Source organism: Ambystoma mexicanum, chromosome 11 (genome assembly GCF_040938575.1).
Source record: "Ambystoma mexicanum isolate Mex_15411 chromosome 11, UKY_AmexF1_1, whole genome shotgun sequence".
Taxonomy (NCBI): Eukaryota; Metazoa; Chordata; class Amphibia; order Caudata; family Ambystomatidae; genus Ambystoma; species Ambystoma mexicanum.
In genome coordinates, this window is record NC_090934.1 from 211,228,481 (window position 1) to 211,240,575 (window position 12,095).

Sequence of the window (12,095 nt, forward strand, 5' to 3'; positions counted from 1 at the left end):
AAAGACATGCGCTCACGACTACTCCGATGTACAAGTTATTCCATCAGAGCAAAGAATGCAGGATTTTGCCTTTGGACATTCAGAGAGCCTGTATAGTGGTCCTCGCCAAACCGCCACCCAAACCCTGTTCCTCATACAGGCCTAGCTCCCTTATAAACGGGTAGGTCAAGATTCTGGCCAAGGCACTCGCTAACCTCCTGATCAAAGTAATATCATCCCAGATTCACCCATATCTCCGACGGCTACAATTATCATTAAATCCTGCCTAAACAATTCAGGACCCACTTGCCCTTCTGTCCATAGACTTTGAAAAAGCCTTCGGTTATGTGGGACAGCCTGTGGGAAGTCATGGAGCGTATAGGTTTTGGGTAGAATTTACTCAGCTGTGTCTGTTTACTTTCTAACGCACCGATTGCAATAGTTCGATGGGACATCCTCTAGATCTTTTTGTTTTTTTGTCTGGGCTGCGGGACCAGGCAGGTTTGCCCTCTTCCTCCCTTGTTTACGTTGCCATAGAACCTTTAGCTATCCAACTAAGAACAGATCCAAACTTCCAAACTGGTCTGGATTTCCGATGGCCGACAGGATAGGAAGACAGAGTCTCTCTATACGCTGACAACCTCCTGATATACATGGAGACCCGCTGTTCTCCTGTCCAACATTGACCAATATCTTCCGTGATTACAAGGCTTTCAGTGGACTTAAAGTGAACTGGCATAATTTGGTCCATTATATCCTAATTTCATCAATTACTCCTTAATTTTGCTCGTGTTTGTTCTTTTGTTTACTCTTTTACACCTTAGGGTATCTACATTTCAACCTTTATGGTCCAAATATGTGACTATAGTCTTTACCATTCAATTGTCCATTTAAAAAAATATTTTCCTCTTGACTTACTAATCTTTAAACTGTGGGTTGAAAGGGGTGGGTTGAAAAATTGGTATCTATGTGATCACTGCGCCGCCCATAACTGCGACTGCCGAAATACCGACGCCAGTTACGGCGCGGCGCAGTGATCATATAGATTATATATAGATATAGGCCTGATTTTTCCCTTCCTACTCCCCACCCCCACATCCCAATTTACCGTTCATGGCAGCACACACAGCACACTTCTGTATGTGCCGCCTGCACCCTGCTATCCCTGCGGCGTCAGCTCCTCCCACTAACGTGGGTTAGAACTGACGCCGCAGGGTGCTTTTCTTTTTTTTTTCTTTAGTGTCCCCCACTTACCAAAATTACCAGTCACAGTAACTGCAGGGGCGCACAAATGAGGGCGACATTTTTGTACGATTCCAAAAATTGTATTTTGGTGTTGAACTCTGCTGTTTCATTTATATTCTTTCGATCAAATGCACCACACAGTACATCAAGTGTTTCCTGCATTTACTTTTGCTCCCAGTCTCATGCAAGATGTACCCAATCATGTTATGTTGTGTTTAGGCTTTATTTTGTTTAAAACACGTTAAAAAGGGGTCATTAAAAAAAGAGAGGGTGAAAGTGCAAAGTGGTTAGTGGCAGTTAAATGGGGAGTTGAAAGCAGGGTTGAAATCAAGAAAGGCCTGTTTGTTGGGGGAGTCATAGGTTAGGGAGAGAGATAGAAGTGAGGATCTTACTTCAGGTAGGTAGAGAGCCAGAGAGTGTGGTTTGAATTTGTATTCAGTAAGTGGAGAGGGAGGATAGGGGGGAAGAGTGAGAAAGGGGTACAAAGACACTCAAATGCATGTGGGAGTGGTCAGACAGGGGGGGGCAACAAAGAACATCAAAGGATGAAAGGAAGATGAGATCCAGAGAGCTACATTGAATGTGTGTTAATTTGTTGTGCAGTGTGAATCCAGAGCAAGCGGGGGGCTGAGTGGGTATAAACTCAAAATGAAGGGTCTAGGTTAGGTACAGGGGAGCTGAGGTGGTCTGAAGGCCTGTAGATTGGAATAGTGGGATAGGACGAGGGAAATTAATTGCATTGTTTGAAGGACGAGTGGGGAACATTTTGTAGTAGGACAAGGTGGATGGGCTAGCCTTGCTGATCATTAGGCCAAAGCCTGCACCTCTTTTAGCCGATCATGGAGAGTGGGAGAAAGTGGCAAACTCCATGTGGGGGGCTGTGAGCGTGTATGTCATGGTGGGATATCCATGTAACATGGCACCTATAGAGTTTAGTGTAGTAGAAGTCAACGTAGACTGTAATGAAATTAGGTTTATGCAGGGTGATTGGATATTACAGTTTCAAGTGATAAAGTGGTGGGGGCAAGAAGAGCAAGGACACATATCATAGGATGACAGTGGATCAAAAAGTAAGCAAAGACTGGAAATGTGGTTCAGAATCTCTTTGTTCAGGAATCTGCACAGGATGGGTCAAAATAATGAGAATGAAAACCAACTCAAACTCCGGGATCAACCCCTGACCGATGTAGTCTCTTGTGCCCTGCCTTATTTGTATTTTATTTGAGGGGTTCAAGTCATTATCAATTGCAGGATTCTGGGGTTCAAACCCCTTACTCCTTTGCAGTGTCTGTTTTGGGTTTGCTTGGTGCCCAAAGCTACCTCCTCTTTGATGTCTGTTGTGGGTTTGCAGTATTCCACAACACCACTTGTTATCTCATCCTCTCTATTCCCAGGCTCTTGGAGGAGGACTGCAACTAACAGTAGTGAGAGTCACAAAGGAGTGCACCATGTCTACCTGGATCTTAATCAGGGACTTATGCCATGGATTCTGATGTTGCACTAAGCTCCCTACCAGATACTCATTCCTTCTCCCACCTCTAATGCTTGCCGTGGCCCAAATGGTCCTCCTTATGTCTACCTGTTCTGTCTCTCTCCACCAGGAGGCTGGCATAAAAAGTCAGTTGTGCAGCTGTGGGCTCCCTGAGACCAGCCCTGCACCTCCTAGAGTGGTTTAAACTGGCCTAGCCTGGTTTTCTGCTTCAAACAAGCCCATTGCACAAGTGAACCTGCGCGTTTGGCATTTTTCTGGGCCAGTCATAGTAAGCTGCCTACAAAAACCATTGTGCTCTTGTCTGGTATGTGATTACAGTGCTGACTCATTTCTTTACTTATTTATTGTGCATTTGTGAGGCGCTTATACATGAAGTAAATTGTGTTTCAAAGAGCCAACAGGGCTACAGGGAGGGAACATGGGAATTAAACAAATATAACAATAAAAGATAGAGGCGGACCTACTAGGCCTTGTGAGTATTCAGAACGTGAAAGTTGAAAGTGCAGAGAGAGGGAGGGAAGAGGTAGTGAGGGGCGGGATGGGGGGTAAGTGCTAGGTGTATCAAGAGGGAAGTGCTAGGGAGTGAGCAGCTGTAAGTCCTTTAGTGAAGTGGTCAGCCGTCAATAAATATGTTAATGCAGGCCTATGGTGGCCTAGGCCAGTGGGTGCCAAGTGCTGGGAGGGGCGAAGGCTGTATACGATTGGGTGTGGGAGGCCAGGACCCAGGAGGACAGATAAGGGCCCTGGTCACTAATCTCAGCAACTGGGAGGAGGTGAAAAGGAGAGTCTTGAAGAGCTTCCAGGAATTAGGCCTGAACTAACATGTTTATCTATGGGAGAAGCTGTGGATTTCTCTGATTCTTACCTGAATTGCTTGCCATGAAAATGGGCTTCTGCTTCTGTGGACCAGGTTTGTCCATATTGACTGAAGCCAAGGTTTGGAAGCGCAATAGGATAGTAGCAGCCAACGGTGCAAAGTGATAGACTAGCAACTACAAAAATGTAATAATTGACGATCATTAATGGGCACAGATTTAACAATAGGCCTGTTGCGCCCAGCAGTGCCCACAAATAACTGCGAGTGTGTGTGTTCTTACAAATGGTATATTGAGAGCTAGATGATTGAGTCAGATATAGCAGTCAAGAGGTCCGATTATTAGGATGGATGTGGTGGTCTTTCTGTGGTAGAGGGAGATTCAGGAGAATAGGGGAGATTCTTTGCTAACTGTCCTTGATAATGTGGACATCCAACGGAGAGCTAAGAAAAGGGGCGCATGGCCGGTGCCACATAAGCAGTTTATGGGCTTTTCCATGAACAGGCCCCACCAGGGCTTTTCCATGAACAGGCCCTACCAGGCATGGCAGACTGAGACCCACTTGGATCTTCAGTGGGCTTACAATGTTCAATGTGGCCTCTTCTTCAAAACACAGAAAGCATCTGAAGCACTCTAGTGTACTAAAACCCCAACCAACGGGTACCAGTCACATTGGTGGATTATGGCCAATCCAGCAGACTTGAGTTTGGCTGGCATGGCAGTCGTCTTTGATGTTTTGGGAATTTCTGAAGTGTGGCACTAGGAAATTATGCTTCATTTGTGGGGTAAATGCAGAGATCAATTCTGTGGCTATGGAAAGTGACCTCTAGAGATGGTGTATGTTTCTCTGTACTGCAAATCTGCGATGTGACCTATGCTGGGGCAGTGGCATTTCTCTGTACCAAGGCCTTGAAGAGGATGGTGACATGCCTGTATTGGGCAGTAGGAGACAAGGCCTCATTGGTGCAGATGACATGTTTTCCCTACATGGGTGTTAGGAGCTGACCGTTCATGGTTGTAGTTGCATTTCTATGTTGTGTGGTCCAGTGATATGACATTTCTCTGTGGTGTAGCCTAGGAGCCGACTTATGGGATCAATTGGCCTTTTCTGTAACAGGGCCCAGCGAGGTAACATGTGATGGGGTACCAATATTTCCTTTGGTATTAACTCTCCTGTCCTTTCATTTTTCGTAGGTGCTATTTAACACCCTAATCCCGGATCATGCTGCAGATGCCTTCTTCCCACCACGCTTTTGTGAGCCAGGCCTCTGGGATCAGTTTGTGGAGGGGCTGCTGGGCGGCCTTACTCACTGGGATGCAGAACATTTCCTGTTCATTGCAGAGCATGGCTACCTGTTCGAACACAGCTTTGCTTTCTTTCCCCTCTTCCCACTGAGCGTAATTGCCATGGCTAAGCTTACGCTATGGCCCATGCAGGCTTTTCTCTGTCTGCGCAGTCGCCTGGTCCTTGCAGCAGTGCTTCTGAACTGCCTGTTTTCCACACTAGCTGCAGGTGCACTTTATCGATTGGGATGCGTGGTGCTCCAGTGTCGTCGAATGGCCTTCATCTCAGCCTTGCTCTTCTGTCTTACACCTGCCAACGTCTTCATGGTTGCTGGCTACTCCGAAAGCTTCTTCGCCTTCCTTGCCTTTGGTGCCATGTTGAAGCTGGAGAAAGGACAGAATTGGATCAGCTGCTTGCTTTTTTCCCTGGGCACAGGGGTACGCTCCAATGGAGTCATCAATGCCGGGTTCATCATTCATGCGCATTGCAGCCGTCTCTTCCGTTCACTCTGTATGGGCATTCGGTCCTCTTGGCAGCTACCTCTACTTTTGAAGATGCTGTGCAAGGCATCTATATCAATGTTGCTCTCAAGCTCGATTATCATAATGCCCTTTGTCCTTTTTCAGTACTATGCATACCTGACCTTCTGTCACCCCAAAACCAGCCCCGAACAAGTTGTTTCGAAGACACTCTTTCAGCTGTCTGTAGATAAGGGATACCGCATGGTAGATATGAATGGGACTCCACCAGTATGGTGTTCATACCAGTACCCCATGGTCTATTCCTATATCCAAGATGTTTACTGGAACGTGGGGTTCCTGCGTTACTTTGATACCAAGCAAATCCCTAACTTCCTGCTGGCAACACCGGTTATTGTTCTGAGTGTGTGTGCAGCATGGACGTACGTGGCTGCAAATCCTTGGTACTGCGCAAGGCTTGGGCTCCTGAGGAAGGGTTTGGAAGCCAAGGTCTCGGAGAAGTCCATTGCAGGGTTTTGTGGCCACAGACCTTTTGTGTACATTGTTCACAACTCTGCATTGCTGCTCTTCGGCCTCCTGTACATGCATGTGCAGGTAAGTGGTTTGGTGGACCAGGAAAATTGAGATGTCTGTTGGGCAAACAATTTACACCAAAGTCCCATATGTAGTAACTTGTGAACTGCAGACCTTTCTTGGTGTAGTGCAGTGCAATTGTATTCTCTATGCATTATAACCATAAACTGGCTCCAGTATGTACAAACCTTTGTTGGTGACGCAAGGACATTTTGCTCTTCTTGCACTTCTTTTGTATTTTTTGCCTCTTCTGTGTATTTATGGATGCTGTTGAGTCGGTTTATGTTGTATGAAGTAACTATTTGCTTTCTCTATGTAATATTTTAGTCATTGGTGAGTCATGATTACCCTGTACCTGTAAAATATCAACTTTTGGAGGAACATGCTTGTTGGGTGCTGAGGTTCGTGTAACTATATGTTAGAATGCTGTGACCAGAAAATAGTGTGATATGGGACAGGTAATGTGTGTATAGTAGTGCTAAAGTAAGAGTTGAGATCTTTAGTGCATACATAAAGTTTGGGTGCGTGAGGGGCTTGAGATGCACTCTGGCAATCTTAAGTATATTGTGGGCAAGGTTTGAGACAATGTTTGTTTTGTTTATTTATTTGTTAATGCGCGCCAAACCCATGGGTAGCTGGGCGCAACAGTTTACATGAAGACTTAAGCTTGTTACAGTATTTGGCATGAGTATATACAACACAGTGGCAAAAAAGAGCAAATATATGTGAGACTATATACAAGCATATGCATATAAAACACAACGGCAAAAAAGCAAATATATACAAGAATATATACAAACATATACCCAGAAGCAGAACAAGTCTAGGGGTGTTCAGGCAATGGGTAGGTTGTGGCTAGGTAGGAAGCTAGGTGTAAGTTATGTGTCATTGGCGCACAGCCAATTGATTATCTTGTGCCTGAATTTTGGGTATGGTTGTTCCGTTCTGAGGTCAAGTGGTAATTTGTTCCAGCAGTGAGCAGCTTTGACAGGAAAGCTAGTTCCTCCCGCGGTGGAACGTTTAAACCTTGGAATCTCTAGTTTGGAGGTGTTAGCAGATTTCGTGGGTCGTGTGGAGATTTTCCTGTTGATCTTTTCCATTAGATACGGGGGGCAAGGTTGTTTAGACATTTAGATGTGAGGGATACTGTTTTAAGTAGGATTCTGTCCGTTATTTTTAACCAGTTAACCTCTTTCCTGAAATTAGTGATGTGCTCTCTGAAGGGGATATTTAGTGCTGCTCTTAGGGCATTGTTCTGTAGTCTTTGATGTTTATCAATGATATATTTATTGGTTCCAGAGTACAGGGCATTGCAGTAATCTAACCTAGACATGATAAGGGCGTTAGCTAGTGCAATGCAGCTGGCATTGGAGAGGTAGGGGCTAGGTGCACGGATGAGTTTGCAGGTGTAGGTAGTGGAAGAGGCGAGGGAGTTGACCTGCTTCTTGAGAGTAAGGGAGGAGTCCAGATAGACTCCAAGGGTTTTAACCACAGACATCACCTTGGTTGTTATCAATGCTGAAGGATGGGTAGTTTGGGCATAGTTTTTGGATGTTGGCTTCAGACCCTAAGATTAGTAGTTCTGTTTTATCGTCATTCAGGCAGAGGGCGTGTGCGGCCATCCATGCCTGAATGAGAGTGTATATCTTGTTTACCAAGGCTGAGTCTGTCTCGTAGTCGCCCAAAAGGGGTATGAGGATCTGGGTGTCATCTGCGTAGTTCATGTAGATGACACCCAATCTGTCCAACTTGTCAAACAAAGGCTTGGTGAAGATATTGTACATGGTGGGGGAGACACAGGATCCTTGTGGGACACCGCAGGTTATTTTGATAGGGTCAGCTGAGTTGGTGGTGGAGAAGACTCGAATGGTGCGATTTGCTAAGAAGGATTGGACCCCGGCTATAGCATCTCCGGTGAAGTTGGCGGCAGATTCAAGGTGGTTGCATAAGACTGCATGGTCCACCAAGTCAAACGCAGCCGACAAGTCCAGTAGGAGGAGCAAGGCTTTTTCCCCGTTATCCTTAAGTTCCTCAATTTGTGTCTTGAGGTCTAGCAGAGCTGTTTCCGTGCCATGGAGTGGGCGGAAACCAGATTGCCGTGAGCCAAGCAGGTGGTTAGCCTCCAGGTACTCCTGGATTTGTATGTAGGCAGCTCTGTCTAGGATTTCTAGTAGAAAAGGCACTGTGGTGATTGGTCTGTAGTTGGTGGGGTCCAGAGTTTGTTTTTACAATAATGGGACAACCCATGATTCTTTGAGGTTGGTGGGTACTGTGTTGGATTTAAAGGAAGAGTTTATGAGCTTGGAGATGAAGGGAGCTAGATCCCTAGCTGCGTCCTTTATTAATTGTGCTGGGCAGGAGTCGCCCTTACAGTTTGAGGGTTTGAGGGAGAGTATTCTTTTTTCTGTGTCAATTATGGAGATAGATTAGAATCTAAATGGAGCAGTGGTCTTATTCTCCTGGGATTGGGGTATTTATTGGCCCAGAGGTGGAAGTGTGGCCTTTTTTTTAGCAATTTTACATTGAAGCAAGGAGATTTTGTTAGCAAGGGCGTTTTGTATGTTTGTGCACCAATCTTTGTTTTTGGGGGCATTGTCTATTGGTTGAATAGGGGATTCCAGCTCGCGGAGGATGGTGAAGAGCTCTTTAGTATTAGAGTTGGCTTTTGCGATCCTGTCATTAAAGGTGTTCTTCTTGGTTTTGATAATTTCTTTTTTGTAGGATTTGGAAAATTTGGTTAGGTTGTTTTAGTTGTATTCAGTGGGAGAGTGGCGCCAGATGGATTGGAGCTTTCTTTTTTGTAGTCTTAGTGATTTGAGGTGGGGCGTAAACCAGGTGTTTAAGTGGGCTTCCTGTTTAGCTTTACGTAGTTTGGCTGGAGCAACTGCGTCTAATGCTTTGGTCATAGCATCATTGAAAGTATTTACCAGGGTGTCCGGGTTGTTACTTTCCAATCCAGATATGGCTGGAAGGAGGAGAGGGATAATGTTTTCAGCAGACATGTCCTTCCTACTTCTGGTCGGGAGAGGGGGAACCATGTTGATTTTGGGGCTAAGGAGATCCAGAGTGGCGGAGAAGGTTATTAGATAATGATCTGTCCATGTTTGTGAAACAATATCAGTGAAACTGATGTTGCAGTTCAGTTCCGATACCCAATCGAGGGTCCTTCCTTTGATGTGGGTGGGGGAGAGGACTTTTTGATCAAGGCCGTGGTCCTTGAGCAGGGCTGCAACTAACTCTGCGTGTTTATTGTCAGTTTTATTAAAGCCGAGGTTAAAGTCTCCCAGTAGTAGGGTTTGGGAGTGGTCTTTAGTGTTATTGGCTATAAGGCTAGTTAAATAGTCTTCAAAGGTGCCTAGAGGCCCTGGGGCTCTATATATTAAATGGATTGAGAGCGTGCGGTTGTTAGAGAGGGGCATTTTGGCTGTAAGTACTTCACAGGATGAGTAGGATATTGATGTGGCAAGTCTGATGGGATGGGTAGATTTGCAGATGATGGCTGGTCCGCCGCCTCTGGCATTAGGGCTGTCGGCTCTGAGAGTTTGGTATTTATCGGGCACTGCTAGCAATAGTGTTGGTCCTGCAGCCTCGAGAAGCCAGGTCTCAGTTATGGCCAATAGGTCCAAGTTGTCATTATTTAGGATGTCCGCAATTTCTGTGGCATGGGCCACCACTGATCTCGCATTGATGAGAGATCCTAGTAGTGTTAGAGAGCTATTAGGTTTGCTGGTTTGACAGGTTTTAAGTCATAGGGTGTCCAAAGTTGTGCAAGTTATAGTAGGGGTTTGATCACCGGTGTGATTGGATTGTTTAGGTAAGCGGTGCAGGTTTTTTGGTTGGATAGTAGTAGTACGTCTGTTGGCGTTGTTCTGGTGGTTTCCTACTGGTTCATAGATGCTAGGTAGTCTGGACCTGAGTCTCAAGTTTCTGTCCTTGGGAGGGCTGGTTTTGAGAGTGAAGGCCATTATACTGGATATAGCGGTGAATAGTATTCAGGTCAATGTGGCTTTTGTGAGGCAAGTGGGGGACATTTTCTTAACTATGCCAGAAGCATACTGTGAGCTGGCGTCTAGATATTAAGTTTAGCCGTAGATACTTCAGTGATATGCCTGAATCTTTAATGTCTGGGAGGTATAGTGAACATACATTTAGTACCTTTACATTGTAGAGATGCAATGAGAACATTCAAGCAAACTGACATCTAGATTCGACTTTAGCACAAAGACCTAAAACACTAGTGTCTGGAAAGCAGCAATTAGTACATTTTAGTGCATTTAAGTTGTGGAGATGCAATGAGGATATTCAAGCAACTGACATCTAGATTCGACTTATGGCATGATAAGGCATTTGTAACGCGCCTATACACAAGTGTTTCAAGGCGCGAAGTACAAAGACCTAAAACACTAGTGATGATTAGACAATGATGCTAAGTGGGCTGCCCAAACATCTGAGATATCCGTCCTTAGCGTATGTGTTGATTATGTGGAGAAAAAGTGTGATGGGTAGCTAAAAGTAAATGGAAAAAGGCTGGGTAAGGAAGTGGGGGAATATCAGCAGATATGTAAGTAGTTTAAGAGTTGCATAAATATTGGACGATGCATGCAGGTAGATGGTGAGCAGTTGTTCTGCCAATCCAGAGGCATTAAATCAGGTACAGCATATGCATGTAAAATGCTATGGTGACTATTGCTCTTACAATTAGGAATGCTATACGAGGATTGCTGTAAATGATCAATGTTAGAGCATAGTAAGGTGCATGCATGTCGGATTTAATGACATTCAATTATTTCCCAATAATCAGAGATGTCACCTCAGTTAATGTGCATAAGCGAGTCAATAATAGGTAGAGATAAAAGATGGAGGGACAAAAACGTGCATCCAAAAGATGTTTTGGGTTAAAATGGCTCTTACTGATTTGGAGGAACATATCTAGCCTGGGGGGGAAGGAATGTGGCTGAAGTGTGGTTCCATGGTAGTCTGCTGTCTGCCATGTATTGCATCCATAGTTAAATGTATGTCCCTATAAGGGAGCAATGAAGGAAGAAAACAGAAAAGGTTTGGAGGCTAGGATGTTTCATTGCTTGGATCTAACTTCCCCCTCCCCACCCATACATCACCCCCCCCCTTGTTTTGCTGAGAGTCCTTGTAATGCTGTACGGGAGGAGTGCAGGGTCAGAGAGAGATCTCCCTCTGGTCAATCTCATTAGAATCATAGTGCACCTTAGTCAGTGCCCATCGGAGGAGTCCTCCTTTGTCACGGTCCTTCTCCTCCTTTGTTATGGTCCTCCTCCCTCGTTAAAGCCCAATTTTTCATCAAAATCCTTGGTTGCAGTCCTTCTCCTTTGTTAGTCTTTGTCCTTGGTTTGTCCATCTACTTCAGCACAGATCCTCTCTATTAGTCTTTCTGTCTCAGTGCCCTCCCCCCCCCCATCGCTGTTGTCCCTATCCTCCCCTCCCCATCCAATCGCTGTCTTCCTGCATCCCCCCACGTCGGTCATAAGAGTATAAAGTGGAACTACAAAGTCTCAACAGTTTTTATTACCACATTCCCGGGTCCAGTCCCTTGGTACCTTGCCACTCTTAGCAGGCCTCTGAGTTAGCCTATAGCCTAATCCAATATGCAGCTGGTAAGAGGCTGATATAATCAGCTACAGGACACACTATATTCTCTAGGTGGAGGGGTCTGCTCAGCGTTCCCTATGACAATGTAAAGAGATTTCTAATGGAGGAGTATTCAGTGATAGTTGCTGCAGCACATGGTACATAGCCCCAGGCTTTAGCACCGTATATGGACACGAGGACAGATTGCCTTTGACAGACATAAAGGGTCTTTGCAGGAAGATTCCCTCTCACAAAAACTTCCAGTTAATCCTCAGGCCTCACCGGCAGATTGCCATCATTTATTTCCATTCATTTCCACCTGCGGTTCACATCCTGTTTTATTATGAAAGCAGACTCCTAAGTAGTCAAAGTTGCATACTACTTACAAACATCTGCCATTAACAGCGGACTCCCCCTGGCATATTTAACTGGGCCCATCACCATTGGCTTTGTTTTACTCTGGTTAATGACCAGCTTTTTCTGACTGCATTAATTACAAAAGGCACCCAGTAGTTTATGCATTACAATTTCCCTGCAAGTGAGTAGCATAGCCACATCCACGAATAGCAGAACATCCTGGATTCCCTCACCGGGCACATTCCGTTGCCTGCCCAACTCAGAGGCTC

The 12,095-nt window shown here is 45.3% G+C and overlaps 1 protein-coding gene across 5 annotated transcripts in view; it reads left to right on the forward strand.

Moving 5' to 3' along the window:
- PIGV (phosphatidylinositol glycan anchor biosynthesis class V) overlaps positions 1-12,095 on the forward strand; it is a 449,007-nt gene that overhangs the window by 333,972 nt on the left and 102,940 nt on the right. For 4 of the 5 annotated variants that reach the window (XM_069622867.1, XM_069622866.1, XM_069622868.1 and 1 more), the window contains one exon: positions 4,726-5,889. In XM_069622867.1, coding sequence (XP_069478968.1) covers positions 4,726-5,889 — 1,164 coding nt within the window. Of the gene's footprint in view, positions 1-4,725; positions 6,079-12,095 lie in introns of those variants that run through there. The other variant, XM_069622870.1, reaches the window with a different exon arrangement.